Source organism: Strongylocentrotus purpuratus, unplaced genomic scaffold, assembly GCF_000002235.5.
Source record: "Strongylocentrotus purpuratus isolate Spur 01 unplaced genomic scaffold, Spur_5.0 spur5_scaffold_4, whole genome shotgun sequence".
Lineage (NCBI taxonomy): Eukaryota > Metazoa > Echinodermata > Echinoidea > Camarodonta > Strongylocentrotidae > Strongylocentrotus > Strongylocentrotus purpuratus.
In genome coordinates, this window is record NW_022145610.1 from 35,812,394 (window position 1) to 35,830,713 (window position 18,320).

Below are 18,320 nucleotides of genomic sequence, written 5' to 3' on the forward strand. Positions count from 1 at the left end.
TGGATGGTTTAGAGTAGACAGATTGACAGCTCCAAATGAAAATATATAGTAGTACCAGATATAAAACTATCTTTATGATTCAGTCATACAACAACAAGACACACATGTAGTTGCCTAGTTGCTGTTGATCAAATATTTTACAAGAAACTTCTTGGATTTAGAGTTTGCCTAGAGCTGTGTTGAAAAGGAATAGAATTATCACTATGAATATGACTGACAAAGAAAGTGGACAAAATATACAGTTCCTCAGGTAGACAAACGAACATCCCTTCACTGCTATTATGTAAAAATGTGTAGAACAGGTGCCACATGCATATTCACCTTGTTACATAATTGCAGTGAAGGGATGTTCCTTTGTCTACCTGAGGAACTGTATATTTTGTCTGCTTTCTTTGTCCGTCATATTCATAGTGTATAGAGATGAGAAATGAGAGAAGAGGTCAAGAATAGTTGACAAGCAAGCACAATTACTATACAATGTAGTTTAACTTATTATCTTTTATTCAGGTAGTTGAATTTTATGGAAGATAGGTGTATATTTCAATCTTAATTTAAGATGTATGTTATAATGTAACATGTATTCCAGATATATCTTTAATAGTATGTATTAAGCAAAAAAGTGGTGAGATTATCATTGCATATACATGTATGTAATATTGAGTCGGGTATTACGGACCGGTGTAAGAAATATGTAAGCAAAAATGATATTGAAATTTATCTTGTATGTCAATGTATGTATAATTATAATAGACTTGCATGGAATAGAATACTAACAGTAATATTCTCTATATATTTATCTGTTGGTTTTATTAAAACAAGTTCTGATGTATTAAATTATTTTTTTGTTTTGAATAGCAGAATGCAGCAACTCATACGTGCATGATATTCATGTAGATGATTGTACAAATTAAGACTGGTTTCTACACTCTTTTGAGCCCAAGGAAATCGTTTCATGACCTGGCCTCTTGGTCAAGCTTTACACTATATCTGTTGTCATTTTCATCTTCTTTCTATTTGTATCTTCTTTTGACCGTTTCCCCTAATTCATTCCATTTCTCTGTCAGTCTCTTTCTTTCCTCAGTCACTTTTCTCCTCCTCCTTTATATCTTCTCTCTATTCCCCTTTCTTTAGTATCTCTCTCACATCTTTCTCAGTCATGTCTTTCCTTATCCTTTCGTCACTCTTTAACTATCCGATTTAAAGTTCTATAGAGTTATTTTCTGGACATTGCTTACAGCCATGTAAAGTTTAGGTGAGCCTTCATGTACCAACACTCTGCAGATTTCTATGAATGCAGTTTAATGAATAGTTAAATACATGTTGCAACATGATAATGATTCTAAGCAAGGAAGAAAAGGAGCGAGCTCAGTATTTCTCTTATTTGTTTCCTTTCTCCCCAACTTGTGTCATATCTTAACAGATTTGATTTCAAATTAACTCCCATTTACAAATTGTCTACATGCAATTGATTAACAGTTTCTTACTTGACTTTTAAACTCTTAACATCACAAAGCATGGGCTTTATTACTTTAATGTTCTTTTTTTTAAATTTATGTTACGAGGGATTCTTTCATATTTGGATGAGATAAGAATATTTCAGAATATACACACTACATGTACCGGTATGTATAATTTGCAAAACATTTTCTACAAATAATTTTGTATTGCACTCCCAACTTTTCTGAGCAATAATTTATTTACGAGTGTTCACAGTACAGTCTGTTCAAGTTCAAGTATTGCAAGACATTGAACAGCAATACACATTGAATGTTTATGTACAGTAACTTTCTCTTTAAATTGTTGATGTTCTGTGGCGTACTATGTCAAAGGAAAGCAATTTAATCTTCTAAAATGCTTTTAACAAAATTGTTCAGAAATACATGTGTATATAGTAAATGTAATCATAGGACTCTCATTTCTCATGTTGCAGGGCAGTTATCTTTGTACAGTAAGTGTTTAACATTGCTACACCTCTGAAATAGTGTATTGTCTATATGGAGTCAGAATGGCATTAATACTCATGTACTTTACACTGTTCAGGCTCTGGACATGTCTGAATAATGGTCTAACCAACAATGCTCCATACAAGCATACAGCAAACAAATACATGTAGGTTAAAGACGATGACATAAAATAAGTTGGTCAAAAGAAATGTACAAAAAGTCCAATATAACTTATATTATAAGGATATGTGTGTTCTTGCATTTTAATGTACCGGTATATGATTTTCAATTTCAGATAACAGTAATTTTGCTGGTCCAAATATTATGAGAAATGCACTTTGGAATGACTTTCTTTCAACATCTCTTGAAACAGGTTTGGTCACTTTGACTTTTGATTATCTACTTATTTGACAAGGAATGTAGATTTCAACCTGCTAGTAATATGTGAGGCACTTTCACAAAGGGTATATGTCTGCAATTCATGTTTTTAGCTGTGCCTTAAATTCAATTCTGCTGTTTCAAGTGCAATGCTGTTGTTTCATTTGTAATCGCCTTGTTTTGCATTGACCCGTAGTCTTATCACACTCACCTATAAATTTGCTAGTGAGGAGTTTATTTTGTGTTGAAAGTCATTGTTTGAAATGTTAAACTATCTCCTGATGGTAGATGTATTTAATGAATTTCCAGCTTCACTTTGATACATTTGATATAGAGATTCAGTTTGACTAGTTTCTACTTTAATACTACAATGTACTTTGCTGAATATTTGCCGAAGTGGAACATTGGTACATGTATGGGAACAACAGTATGTATTCAAATCTCATGCATATTTTGTAAAACAGAATGTGCTCTCAGAACCCCAAATGCTTGCACAAAGTCTTGCCGTACATGGCATTTGAAGTGGGTTACATTCATGGACATGTAATCACCAAAAGTAAATGGTAAAAACTCTGTACATGATACCGGTCCTTTTAACCAAAAAAAGGTCAGAATCTATATTATCGAATTCTAAGAAGAGGCACTTCTTGATACGATATCTTTACCTATATACAATTAACTTCCTTCAATTTCATGGAGAAAGTTTGGCATTTAATAGCAGCTTTGGTTCTCAAGGGTATTTCCAAAAGAGTAGCTCCTCATTCAACTATGATTTTATTCAAATGTATTGCTGACAGATGAAAGTTTGAATTTCCAGTGCTCTGTCTTCTTTCAATTTTAGGACCAGTAGCTATAAAATGAATTGTCAGTTGACCTTTCTCTTTATAATTGTTGATATTATTATCTTACAAAATAAGATGTTTATTAGAATGTATACAGCTAGTAATGTATATGTGAACAAAACATACTGTTCTGGAACAGATTGGAATAAACTAATAAAGTCGTTGGATTTTTTAATTAAAACTTTCGAAAATATTACAAACTTATTTTTTTCTCTTGTGTTGTGTTGTGTCATTTGGCAATTTTAAGTGAAATACGTATTAAACAGATCTGCCATACAATTAATTTAAATTTAATATAAGATTTTTATTTTTTGTAAAGCTGGACATATAATTTCATCATAAAATTGATGGTACATGTATTTCATGTCACGTCAGACAATAAAAAAGAATTACCTGGTACATCTAATTTCTTAAATGATTTCAATAAAACACACAATAAAATTAAAATACAGATGAATTTCTCAAAAGTCTTGCCATTTTATTTAGTACAGTATGACTGCTTGAGAAATTACAATAAACAAATGATTTACAAGCAAGCAGTAAGTGATTCACTTACTGAGACTGTCGTACATTTTGTTGTGAAAAATCGTGCATTAGTTTCCAGAACTATTAAACGACTTTTAAGTGTAGGAGATAAAGCGTTCTACAAATGTAGTGTATGTGGGTTAATACATGTTAAGCACTGCTCATTGACATGAGTAGGGGAAAGTGTGCCTATTTTATTATTATTATTTAATTGGCATTTTGTATAACAAATAACAGACAAACGTAATATAAAGATCGAATATACATACCGTACATACTAGTATCTCAGTTACAGGGAAAGAGCCAACTAAATGACTTCATGATTTAAAAAAAAAAAAAAATCCAGACTTTTTTTTTTTACCAATTTTTTTTTTTCTTCCCCATTTTTCCCGATTTCCCTCTTATTTCCTCTATTATTCCCTATTTTGCCCTATTTTTTCCCCAATTTTCCCAATTTTGTCCTAATTTTCTTACTCGAAAGGGGGGAATGTTGTTAGATGCCATTTTTTCCCTGCGAATCCTCTTTTTTTTTTTTACTCAAGGGGGGCGTAGATGAGGGGAAAACAAAAAACCTATTTTTTTTTCTGGTGCTCACTATCACCCCTGTACAACCAAGACGGATCACAATCTACAATCAATAAAATGTAGGAACATGATTATAAGTATCAATGTACAACATTAATGTAAAAGGAAAACGGGCCACAGCTGTAACGTAAATTGAACCAAATGGCCAGACAATTTAACATTTTGGAATTTGGGATCATACATATGAGAAAAAACACAACAACAACATTATGGTGAAGTTTAAAATTAAAGCTGGAGAATGAAAAACTGAGAAACAAATAAATCAATCCGTGTTTATTTTATTATTTGGGATTCAGAGAAGGACAATAACAAATCGTACCGAGCAGTGTGGAAATTAAACACAGAGCCTATATATAGAAGTAGAAGCACTTAAAGGTGAAATTCAAAGAAGATCACAAATATGTCAATTAATGTATCACTAGAAACTGGTAAGCTAACAGATGGCCATCGTACAAGTTTTAGGTCAACTACATATCGGGTAATTTATAAAAATAAAAATACAACCACCTCCATAGCAGCCTGGATATACGAGAGATTCGCCGGAAAAATAACAATGTTTTAATGACGTCACTATATGGACCAACACTGCCCAAGCAGACGACATCCCATAGAGAATGAACATAATTGCAAAGCTATTATTTCTCAAATCATGATGAGTTTATTGTATATAAATGTAATGGCATGTCAAACAATTCAAAAGGGGATATGACCCGATCCTGATAACTAAAATATTTTGCTTGTAAATACACAAGATAGGGGTTAATTAACAATCAAAGAAACCAGACTTTCAAATTGAAAACCCCCCGTAATGATATTAAGGACGGCATTTGTCCCTCTTGAAACGCCGAACATACCCTGGTGTGTGCAGCTGAATATACAATGGCGTCTTATTTTGTTTACAAGTGACAGATTCCTTTATTTTTGTATCGCTGCATTTGTCATCAAAATAAACCATGTGCGGGGTTTAGGGTGAGGCAATACATTTAGCCTGATGGTAGTGAAGTAAGAGAAAGAACTTGAGAGAAGATGAAAACACAGGCACTGAAAATGTGTGAGATGTCATGGGACATCGTCTGCTTGTGCAAGTCATGTCCATACTGTGATCTCACACATCTCAGCAGCGTTTGGAGAGCTCTTCAGGTGCTATGCCGGGGCTGTATTTAAGCGTTTTGTAATTTATAATAATCATTACTTCAAATGTTTCCAAGCATTGAATTTTGATAACATTGTCGAATCAAAGTTTCGACTTTGCAATAATGAAAATAAAGTTAGTTTTTAAAATCAATGAATATCTACTTTAATAGTGGGCTGGTAATAGTTTGTGAGTGTTTTTAATTAAAGTCAAATAAACAAATAAATAATTAAACAGTTTCATGGACGATAATGTTCTGTTCTGTGTTCGTACTCAAGGATCTACCTGAGTTTTGTTGTATAAATGATCCATCCGCTCTTGTTGAGTCTGTTTATGCACCTATTGTAATCGGCCTTACAGCTTTGTACGATGGATGTATACAGCTTCAACTTGAGTGCGGACAGTGGCGGATCCAGGGGGGGGGGGGGCCGGGCCCCCCCCCCCCCTTGAGAAAAAAAAATCATGTAAAATCACGTGATTTTTACCTTTTTTGGGGGTTGGGCGCTCAAGGGGGGGGGGGTGCAAATTGAAATTTTTTTGAGGATCAAAAAAAAAAAAAAAATGTGCTCACTACCCCCCCCCCCCCCCCCTCCCCCCCCCCCACTGAGCGAATTTTTGGCCGGCGCGTTTTTCAAATTTTCAAATTTTCAAATTTTCAATTTTCAAAAAAAAAAAAAATTGTGCTCTGTACCCCCCCCCCCCCCCCCCCCCCCCCCCCCCCCCAACTGAGTGACTTTTCGGCCTGTGCGATTTTCAAATTTTCGGGAGCAAAAAAAAAAAAAAAGCCCTCTCCCCTAAGAAATCCCCTGAGTGCGGATAGAACTCATTCACATGCTTCATGTCCAAGATGCCCCTTGCAATCTGAGGAATAGTATATATCTGTATGTGTCCAGTTACTGACTCTCCCATCACCCTCACTTAGATATTGTTGTCTCTGCTCTCATGAAGTACACTTGTAGTTAACAGTTCATCAGCATAAAACCTTGCAGTCAGACAGGCTGGAATATGTCACTTGTCATAAATCTGCATATACATAGTCCATATATCCATTCTAGTGCCATAGATGAAAACAGCATCAAAGGAAACAAGTATCAGGAATGCTCAATCTCCTGTTTTCTGTAGTAGCAAGAAATAGGAAAAAGAAATAAAAGAGAGGATTTGTAGTCATATTGTACAATAAACTTTTTATTACTTGTCATGGCACAGGGAAAAAATACATGGGGACTCAGGGCAAATTTGCCCCCGAAATTCCAAAAGAGCCCCCAGAAGTCATAAAAGAGCCCCAAAAAATTTGAATAGAGTTCAATGCAAAACAAATTGAAGAGTGTTATTTTTATGCAAGCAAGCTTGAAAAGTAGCCCCCGAAATTTGTTAAATATTTTTTCCCTGACATGGCATATCAGGGAATAATTTTCCTGGTATCGCATCGCAATTTGCTATGCATTTTTGCATGACTGCTATACAAAATATCTTTTGTGTAGCAGTTTTCTTCTATAGAAATGTACAGAATTTCATTTGAAATATTTATCCATCGGCTGAAATTGCTAATCAAAAAATTTGAGGAAAATTATTCCCTGCATATAGTTATTGATATACGTTGTTGCAGATGTTGAGTACAATTAACCGCAGAGACTACATTCCATTTAGCTCATCTTTCTCATTGGGAGATCAGGTTTAGGTTTTCTAGCCCTGGGAAAGCTTCAAAAAATTAAGTCTCAAAATGTTCTAATCAACTTGGAAAATATATGTTTAAAAGTTATAAGTCCGACCGAAATGTGATGGGAACCACGATTATAGTTAAATCAATTCTATTCATACCATGGTATAATTAATAAAATCATTTTTCTCATTGAAAATGTACAGTAATATTTTCTGGCACTAAATACTGACTACTTTTCCTAGAACTTTTTTCATTATTCCCCTCACATTAAGATGTAAAATTAATAAACAGTGCCAAGTGTCAAACAGTACCTTACAAATTGCACCCTTACAGAGCTAGAGCTAACCCAGATTTTCATTACATGAATTTAGACTTACTTGCAACTGGGACAAAAGTAGAAGACGGTCTGCCCTTCATCAGCAGATCTGGTCTGTCTGGTGTGATAGTGAAGCCCGTCATGGCCGCAGTGAGAACATGCTCGGTCAACCTGATAAGAAAACAGTAACACAATTAAGAACAGAAGAAAAAGAAGAGTTGCCATTTCAAAGATAATTGTATTGATTTGTATTAAAGCAGTTTCTGACTATCAACTGGAATCACAATTTTTCTTATTGATAATTAGATTTTCACTTTCAACATATTTGAAGAACTCAAATTCATAAAAGAACTTATCCATATTTTCATTGGCTCTGGATATTAAAGGCCCACTGCACTACTTGTAGCTACTCCCTATATTAAACAATGCATAATCGGTGACCATTGGTCTCCCATGATCCTCTTTTTCTTATGTTAACTGAGAGCTGAGTTGATCAGATAACCACCTGTCCAGTAACCTTACAGGGTGGTCTAATCCCTCCTGTAAACTAGTACTGATAAGCTTTAATCTATGTAATTCTTCTTCTCTTCTGTTCAGTTTCGAAAGAATTGAACTCACTGCCTACAGGAGCCAGGCCATTCATGAACTAAGCCTATGTGACTGAGACAATTAAAGTAGTTAACAAGTAAAGTAAACTGTTCATAAAATGTTCATTCATTTCTAAATTGAAGGGGTCATTGGTGACAAGTTCATATTTGAATATAAATGACAAGCATTCTTGAGAGCATTTTAATGAAGTATTTTAATGAAGTTATTTCTATGGTAACAAATGACAATGTCCTCTTATTTATTATCAGAAGGAGATTGTATTTGAACTATGTGGAAATAAAAAATAATAATATATGAAATTTGTAAGGCATTGAATCCACTTGAAATCAAATGCTCAAGGAGCACTTGTGACACAAAAAAGAGATCACATAAAAGCATCTGCATTATAAACAAAGGAACAGCATTAAGAGACATGTAGAACATACAAAAGTGAGAGAAAATTATATGCCAAATTAAACATTCGGTATACATTTTAAGAATCTCCTAGGGTTTGTTATTTTGATACTTACCACAGGTCCTAGATCTTCGGATGGATGGCCCCTTTCTGTTTTTCTTGTCCTACGCTCATTCATTTTCCGGTGAGAATGGTAGACTACATCTGCCCAGGTGTCTGAGGTAATAAATGTCAAACAGAGGATATTAGATTTTTCTTAAAAATTAAATAAGGTACATCACTTAAACCATAATAGTGAAAGAGTAATGTAAACAAACTCCTAAAACTGTTACGGTCGCTAACTGAACACATACGCGCGCGCGCCCGCACCACATGCCACCATCGGTACGGTATGCAATTGTATTGTGCTAGTTGCTACAGTTTGCCATGAATCCTGTGAGAATATGCATAGAGTCTACTATAAGTCTTTGTTTTTAGGAAAAATACTCCGAAAAAGATAAGAAAATTGACACGAAACAGGCAACAAACATAGAGTAGACCCTATGCATATCGACTTTTAAATCATGACCGGCTTTATTTGGACATTTGATGAATGAGGTCTTCACGCCGGAGTTACGGGTCAAAGTTTGGATAGACTTCTAAAGTTCTGAACTAGCGCTGCGCTGAGTTTTGTACAGTGGTGTTTGAAATGTTGAGAATCAATAGAACAGCCAGGATACTGTAACAAATCAGGGTTTTAGTATTGGACGAAGGTTAAGCATTTTCTGTTGTACGCGCATGCGCTATAGCAACGGCGCATCATTGATTTAGCAATTACCAAACTGAAGGAAAATGAGCATAAATTACATATTTTGATCATGTTGGTGCAATTATCATGTTTCTTTTGGGGATAAACCCGGGATATTATTTGTAATAGTTATCTAATCAGGAATAAGGGGTTATACTGAAGATTATATGTGAAGATTTAAAGGGATTAGCAGAAATGTTGTGTTGAAGTGTTGTTTTACTAACGAGGACATAATTGCCCTTTTATACAGTTATGTATAGGGAAATTATTAGTACGGAAAGATTGTGTATTAGAGCTTTCCACTGCACTGTATCCGTTATACAGGCCAGCCTCACCGAGGCTAACCTGAAGTTTGCACTTGTATTACCCTACCTGTTGACCACGTGAGCATTAAAGCTTTTTGACTTAGAAATCGATATTCTGGTTTAAATTCTTAGAGCATGCAGTGAAACGTTTGGTGATTACGAAGGAATGAATGATTGATTGATTGCTCGAAGGATGTTCAATTGACTGTTGCTGTGCACAACGATTGGGGTGACCGATTGCAGTCGAAGGATGCATGATTGTTAATAGTCTAGTAATAATACGCCCTGTGACGTGCACGAGCAGTGAAAGAACTCCAGCCATCAAGCTACGGGCATATATTTTGTCCAAACGAACGACGGTGAGCGCCAGGCCAGACACGGGCATCCTGACAAATACCGTGTCAGCCGGGTAGCAAACCGTGTCCGTTACAATACTATGCAGCTATGTATGTGGGCCCAGCTTGGCACCCGCGATTCTGACTAAAATCGTACCGCCCGGGCACCCCGAAACTCTGGGCAAGTGACATAGATCTAGCCTCGCTTCATTCTAACTAACTCCGGGAAGCTCCAACACCGGCGCCGGTGTTGGAGCTTCCCGGAGTTACATTCTGATTCTAACTTACCTGTGGCACTTGTTTGATAAGAGCATTTTTTACAGTACACGTCCAAACTGCCCCGCTCTGGAAAGGGTAAAATAGTGCCACATCTCGGACAGAATTCCTTTGCAACAGAAAAAGTTGTATCTGCATCCATTCTTAAAAATTTAAGCTCAACACCTCAAATTAAATTTCAATAAACGTGGTCGTGGAAATGATATATCGGATATCAATAAGAGCGCGACTGCCCAAGGAATATTAATTTTCAAGGAAAATTCAATATATTATGAGGATTTTTATATATAAATTACACTAAAACAGATAAAACCAAGAAAAAAACACTTTCATTTTAAAATATATCATTATTATTTTTTTTAATTAGATGTATGTATCGATTAACAGTCTTTAAAATAGATTAAGTATATTAATAATTCGAAGTTTCTTTTAGGCGATTCTAACACTTCAATTACATGTATGATCATCCGAATTAACTTTATATATGAACGTGTGCACACTATAGTTCTTTGCGACTTTCATGACTTTGTGAGGTAAACTTCTAGGAATTTAGCTGATCCACGTTGGATTCAAGCATCAAAAACACAATGGTGAACACGGATAGTGAGGAGACTCAGGAGAAAAAGGTTGTCATCATAACTGGGGCTAATGCGTGAGTATAATCATTGAAAATGTAGTCTTTGAAAAGAATGTCTTGACTTTTGTCTCTGCTGACATTTTTCATTGTGAGTGTGTTTGTGAATTGTGTGTGCTTTGCGTGAGATGAGACTGCACTGATGAGATCATCAGCTGATAGTTGACCTCTCTATAAATCTAAGGGTATTTGAATTTGGGCAATGCATGCATAGACAGAGGACACGAGATTAATCATTTAGCATTAGCAGTGCAGCACTGTTTTTTCAATTACATGTACATATTGAAATTCTATGTGGGTAATAATCTTTAAAGTCCACTCCAAATTTTAAACCAAAGTTAAACTGAAAATTAAAATTCTTTTTGCCCAATTGATCGTGAGCCCGGCAGCCACTGAGCAGCGCCAGATCAACATTGCTCAGTACGAAGAGTAGAATGTGGCCAAGATTCTAGACGTTTCTTTGTCTTTGTTTTTTTGTTATTGAATGAATTAGACGTGCTTCGGCTTTGCTACTTTGCTCTTTTAACTTGATCTCAATATCTATAAATCACCTTATTTAGTGATTTTGAATGCAAATAAATAGATCTAGACTATATCACTTTTTTTTCCCAAAGAGGGCCTGCATTGGATATGTTAAGGTGTGAAGTCCCTTTTTACAGTTTTGAAATTCGGGTGTTCCGGCCAGAGAGAAAATTTAGAGGCTCAGGTGCTTTGTTAATTACAGTCCTTATTACTCATGTAAAGCTAATATTTTGCCTGAAGCAAGATAATTTAAAATGTTAAAGGACTTTTGTGATATTTATGTATAACATTTTTTCATCTCACTCTATAGTGATATAATAATGTTTATATTTTAATAAAATTCACAAAGGAAGACTTTTGTGCTTAACTAAGACTTTATGAAAGTTTGTGATTTTGATTGTCTTTGTGCATTATATTGACTGACCCAGTGGGATTGGGTACAGCATAGCAGACCGTCTGCTAGCCTTGGACATCACCCTCCTCATCGTCTTAGCATGCAGAAATCTATCCAAAGCAGAGACAGCCAAGCAGAATCTTCTCTCTTCTCACCCAGATGCCACAGTAGACATTGTCCAGCTTGATACAAGCAAACTGACTTCAGTCTACAAGGCCTGTGCAGAGATTAAGCAGAGGTACATTTAATTCATTTTCGCCTAGATTGTCTAAATCATAGACTGCTCTTCATTTGACATGTACATGTACACAAAGTGAACAACTGTTTCTGTGGTTTCTTTCTTTTCTTTCTTCTTTTTTTTTCTTTTTTTTCCTTTTTTCTTTTCTTTTTTTTTTCTTTCTTTTTTCTTTTTCTTTCTTTCTGTTTTCCTTTTATTTATTCATTTTTGTCTGTCATTCAAGAAACAGCCTCAAGGTACACCTGATAATGTTTGTTTGCCTTGTTGGTATTTGGCTCTACATAAACTAAGGTTGGAAATCCTAATTTCCCATGAACAAGCGAAATTTAGAAATAAATAATATACTTTGATGACAAATCAGTCAGAGTTACCTATATGACATGTGTAATTAAATAGAAGAGTTTTCAATGACTATAAAAAGAAGGTTGTTTTAACCTTCTTTTTTTAATTGGGGGGGGGGGGGGACAGGGAACTGTGTTCTTTGTATGTAGCCATCATTTATGGCAGTCCTGTACCTGTATATGTAATTTGATTCTGTATCATCTAAAACAAACAGGAAAAATGAAAAGATGATTATTAGTTTCTTACACAGTATTATTACTTTTTTGTTTTATCATTTTTATCAGAGCTTAACTTCGTTTTTGCTTCATAATTTATTTACAAGTGAGTAATGCTTATACATACATATTGATATTTATATAGCGCCTTTACATAAACATGCTCAAAGCTTATCTTTTGTGTATACTTTTCTTTCAGATATGATCGACTTGATTACCTGTATCTAAATGCTGGCACCATGCCTAATGTGACATTCAACTATTCAAACTTCTTTAAGAGTATGTGGAATCCGTAAGTATGCTCTTCATATTCTTTGCCCCATAACACAAAGGTTTGCAAACAATGGCAAAATGACAATGGCTAATCAAGATATTTTTCAAAGGGCTGACTTTTAACCAATCAAAATCATTGTTTTAAATTTGCAACTGGTCAGAAACCATTGTGTTACGGGCCCAGGTGTAGGAAAAAAAGTACCAAGAATGAAAGTGGTAACCAATATTAGTCCAGTGATTTATTATTACGGTACTTTGATGCATCTAGATAAGCCATGATTATAGGTTGTCTACTCCAGTATTCTATGAGACTGAGAGTGAATACCTTTTTCCTTCATGTTTTACATTTCATTTTCATGCTTATTGTAAGGTGAAAGAATGAAAAGGTTTATTATAATTTATGGCTACATGTTGTTTAATTATGTTATTTTCAGAATTTAAAAATTTAAACCCAAATTTACAGTTGGTTTATCAGGAGTGTATGATGTCTGATAAACATGGGAAGTAATTTTTACTGTACTGTTGATATATGTATGATAATTTGCTAATATCATCTATTGAAAAAGCGCCCTTCCAATATTGTATGTTGTTCTACATTGGCAATTACTATTTCTCTTCAATTTTAAGGTTAAAGTTCATCAGAATTCTATCAACTGGTGAGGGTTTACTCAACGTTCAAGATGGAGCTACAGAAGATGGACTTAGAAGTGTATTCTGTACTAACATTTTTGGACATTATGTACTGGTAAGATAAACATTCCTACAGTAATCAATTTCTCAACACTGAATTAAATTCAATGGTCATATCATTTTGTACAAAAATATCTAACTTGAAAAAATGTTTGATTTTGACTATTTCCTTTTCTTTGCAGCCACCCCTTCCCCCACTGCCCCTTAAATATACATGTAGAACAAGACATGTTTATGTGACAATTTCTTGAAGCCTATGTGTGTAGTGGAAATTATGTATCACGATATGACTGCACATTGCATTTCACAGTTTGCTGTTTGTCACCTATTCAAGGAATGTACCCTCTTATTTAACAAAGTGTTAAACAATGGCTTTCATCTTCAGCAAACTGTGAGTAATATCAAATCTGTTACGTACACCTATTTCTTGACTTTATCTGTACTTTATTTCCTTTAGTTCTTTTATTTGTTATATTCAAGCTTTCTGTCTACCGTATTTCTTGTATTTTAATCCAAGTGTTGAATATGTAAGTTGATTGAATCTGATTTGAATCAACTTGCCTTTGTGCAGATTCAAGGTCTACTGGACATGCTATGTGAAGATGGTGGGTCTCAGATTATATGGACATCATCTAGCAATGCATCAGCTCAGCTCTTCAGTATAGATGATATACAACATGAAAATGGGTAAGTGACCCACATCGACTTTCTCATGAAGAAGGGCTACCTTTTCTGGTGAATTCAGATGTTTAGAACAATTTCAAAAGAACTGTTCTTCTTAAGTATGGCAGCCGTGCTAAAGCCAGGGTAATAATCAGGAGCTCCAGGAGGGTCAAATCTGACTATACAAGAACCCATTATTATTATTATTACAGATATCAATAATGTAGAATGCTGATTACCGTATTTGGAATAAAATACCTTGAAAGGGGAGAGAATAGAAACGTGTAAAAGATCATCAATAGTTAGGTAAAGTGGTGAGGTTAAAATGTATTTGAAAAATACACTTGTCCTGGTTAATGGTTCCCTATTTTAATTTTCTTATATATTGCTAATGCTCATTATTGTGTATAGCCTTGTATTGTTTTTATTGAAAATGGAAATGAATAACCGAATTGAATTGTGTGTTATTGCAAGGTTTCAATATCTTTGTCTTTGACCCACAGATCTGAATCCTACAGCTCATCTAAGCACGCTGTTGATCTTCTGAGTCAGGCATTGAACGACAAGTTCAACTCTCAGGGCGTCTACAGCAGGGTCACCTGTCCTGGCTTCATGTCCACCAACATGACATCACCTATACTACCAGGATGGATGTGGTCTTTCAGTACACCTCTACTCTACCTGGTAAGAGGCTTCCACAGTCTTGTCATTCACACTTCATCTGGAAATCATGTGCAAAATGTTTCTTTAAATTTGTCTTTGTTTTGATCAAAGTCTCAAAGAGGTGATTACATTCATTTAATGCAATGTGTTGTGACATGTGTATCCAGTGCATAAAGTCGCTATTCTTTGCTGTACATTGACAATAAGTAACCACAGTGATATTTTTGTGGGCAGCAAATGATTCAAATACTTCACGGGCTATGGCACCACATTAATCCAAAACTTTGTGAGCAGCAAGATATTCAAGAAAGGAAAAACAGTGCAATATCTGTTTTTAAAAACAATAAAAAAAAAAAAAATTGAAGGCCATGTTTGTATGCCTCTTTGTAATTTTTCATTTGCTTGTCAATTACTTTTTGAAATTCAAATCATCTGATGCTTATCCAAATGTTGTTCTCTATATTGTCAGTTTCGTCTTGTAGCACCAAGGCTCTGTATCACCCCTTATAATGGAGCTGAAGCATTGGTAAGTTAGGGAAATTTCTGTTTTAAGAATTGGTAAATTACAACTTAAAGTCTATGATGGAATACATTAAGGTAATAGATAATACCATAATCTCCAGAATGTTGCTTCAAAACCCCTTACAAATTTAGCAATTTTGGATTTGGCCAGTTAGGCTGCATCAGGGGAAAGTTATCCACTGAAATATTTGCAATTTTTTTCACAAGATGAGGCTCAGGATTTGTCATTAATTTAAGGACATATATCGTCCCTATTTTCACGAAGTGACGGTAGTGAGAAAAATCGTAACGCAAAGTGAATGCAATTTTTTTTTCACTACCGTCACTTTGTGAAAACAGCGACGATATTGTTATGGAAAAAAGTTTTTTTTTTTTTTAATTAAAGAAATGGAAAGAGGGGGAAACCCATTTTATACTATGTTATTTACTCTAAAATTCTCTAAAAATCAAACTTTATCAAGTTGAGGTGCCCTGTTTTTGTTAGGGTGTATAATTACTGGGGGGGGGGGGGGTGTTTCACAAAGACTAAGATCAACTAACGCTGGACTTGAACTATGGCAGGCCATTCATGCCACTGGTTGCTCTCATCATTGGTCTCTCAAGGGACGTCACAAATCTACAAATTATACATTTTTGATAGTTCATTGTAGAAGAAAAAAAGTTACTTACATTGTAAACTTAAGTTATATTCAAGACTTATACTACGGTATGAAATTTATGCCTTTAAAAAGTCTTGAACCAGATGTAAAATTAGAGGGAAAAAAATTAGATATTATGATCTTTAAAGAATATTTTTTCCTTCAATAATGAACTATCAAAAAAAGTAATTTCTATAGATTTGTGACCATGATTTGTACGTCCCTTGCAAAACCAATGCCACAAATGTTTAGAGGAACTGCTAGTGGCATGAACGGCCTGCCATAGTTCAAGTCCAATTAAGTTGATCTTAGTCTTTGTGAAACACCCCCTGTAGTACAATCACAGCTACTTGTCAAGTACTGTGGTAGGCAAGATTAGGTGTTGGCATGGTGTCTCCCATGCACCCCACAATTAATGGACTCATTCTTTTTTTTCTTCTTGTTTTACAGGTTTGGTTATTTAGTACTTCTCCAGAAACGACCAAGTCTGATATAAAGTATGTCAGCCACTGCTCTCTATTTGGAACAAGATATGTGCACACAGACAAGGTGTGTATTTTCATACCCTTTTTCATCATAATGCTCTACTGTAAAGAATTTGTTTGGGCAAATTGTTGGTGATCTAATGTTGTAGTCTGACATTTGATTCTTTTGCTTAATTGAAATAACAAGTTTTTCATAAACAATGATTACTATTTGAAATCAGCACAATATATGTGATTTGTTTTTAATCAGCCATTTTTTGTGGAGAGGAGGGGGTTGCCACTATGTTTTTATAAAGCTCTGTATTTTCCATTATCACCCATTAATTTTCATTTCTTCTCCCGTTTCTCTCTCCCTTCAGCTTGATATGAATCCAGACCATGCAGAGCTGTTGTACAAAAAGCTGAATGTATTGGAACAGAGCTTTAGGTACAAGTTTTCAAACAAATCTGAAAAAAATGTCTCCATGTCATAATGACTGGTCATCCGATCTAGATTTGTAGGTATTGGTAACCATTTGAAACAAAGAAAAAATTATCAAGTATTACTTTAAAGCAATTTCAGAGTGCAGTTTATGTCACTTGAATGTAATCTGTATGCAATTAAAGCATTTCCCCAACTTAATTTATTCTAGGAATACTGGACTTAGTCAATTTAATCACCAGGGCACTGTTTCATATACCTTGTTATCAACAAATGCTAGAATTGTATTACAAATTTGCTCTCAGTCAATCAAATCAAACGATTTAAGGAGCTTATACATGTACATGTACAGGTACTGTACAAACTTGTTATCAGAAATGGTCACAATTCTACATGTACAGGTGTATAATAAATGTGGTCATACATGTAACCAATCAAGTACAATGATGTTCATAGCTTGTATCAATAATTTTGATGTGATATTGATGGCAAGGCTTATAATATGTTTGTGGGCGTCGGCATGCTACAGTACAAAATTTGAAAGGATGTAAAAAAAAAATTGTTTTATGTTTCTACCTCTTTTACACAGGGTACAGTGGTCTTTTAGATTTAAAAAAATTAATTTTCTGCAACTCTTATATATTAAGTAAGTAACACAACAGAAAATGAATTAATGTAGAAAGACTTCAAAACCCATATATTGGCATTGTGTGATATTGTGCAAATTATATACAAATGTTATCTGTAAACGGGGGTGTATTTTGAGATTCATTTTTTCTTACATCAAATCTAAGATTTCATCTTGGCGAGATAAAGTACCCTTAAAATCTTACTCAAAATAGTATTCTGAGAATAATTTCAGCATGATTTTATTTCCCTAAGACATGCCATTTGTGATGCGATAACCATTAAGATATGTTGTTAGATTTCACTCTTAACATGTTGAGCTGATAGAATCACTTTCTGCCAGTCTCTGAGATAATTTCATAGGCTTTTGAACACCATTGCCAGCATCATTTCAAGTAAGATATTAGTCAGTGCTCATTAATTCAAGAGAATTAATTGGATCCTACCCTATTTTAAGTTTTAACGTTTTAACTTTCACATAAAATAAAATTGGCTTAGCATTAAAGCTGCATGTATAATGCGTATGGGTAAATGAAAAGTAAGAGATCAAGATAAAATGTAAGATATAATCCAAGGTAAAAAAGTGATTATTTAGGGATGAAATAAATATTCTAGAGGTAAAATTGTGCTCATAATGCTGTCATAGGTCAATATATTTACATCATAAATATTGTGGGGAGATCTGTTATAATTCTTAAATTCTTTGACAATACATGTATTCACCTTTATATGAGATGAATTCTGCGTTCTTATCTCGAGTAAGTTCATGATATCATACATTTCTCATGTAATAAAAGACATGAAATTTAAATTATATTGATTGTAAATTAAATGTATACTGATTCAAAAGCATCTTTGATTTTCTACTCGTTTATGTTGCATTTAAATAAATTTGGTTGTGTGAAT

At 34.4% G+C, this 18,320-nt stretch overlaps 2 protein-coding genes across 2 annotated transcripts; one reads left to right on the forward strand and one right to left on the reverse strand.

The window, feature by feature from the left end:
- Positions 1 to 6,196: 6,196 nt before the first annotated feature.
- LOC100892475 (DNA-directed RNA polymerase I subunit RPA12) lies at positions 6,197 to 10,294 on the reverse strand. Its single transcript, XM_003723740.3, has 4 exons — positions 10,100 to 10,294; positions 8,500 to 8,600; positions 7,443 to 7,552; positions 6,197 to 6,521 (listed from the first exon to the last, which is right to left on the reverse strand). Exons 1-4 carry the CDS (start codon positions 10,227 to 10,229, stop codon positions 6,497 to 6,499), a joined length of 366 nt encoding a protein of 121 aa, XP_003723788.1. The 5' UTR covers positions 10,230 to 10,294; the 3' UTR covers positions 6,197 to 6,496.
- Positions 10,295 to 10,546: 252 nt separating this feature from the next.
- On the forward strand, positions 10,547 to 18,225 carry LOC588363 (3-keto-steroid reductase). Its single transcript, XM_788052.5, has 9 exons — positions 10,547 to 10,739; positions 11,672 to 11,875; positions 12,632 to 12,724; positions 13,333 to 13,450; positions 13,967 to 14,082; positions 14,562 to 14,742; positions 15,191 to 15,247; positions 16,332 to 16,430; positions 16,726 to 18,225. Exons 1-9 carry the CDS (start codon positions 10,675 to 10,677, stop codon positions 16,837 to 16,839), a joined length of 1,047 nt encoding a protein of 348 aa, XP_793145.3. The 5' UTR covers positions 10,547 to 10,674; the 3' UTR covers positions 16,840 to 18,225.
- The last annotated feature ends 95 nt before the right edge of the window (positions 18,226 to 18,320 follow it).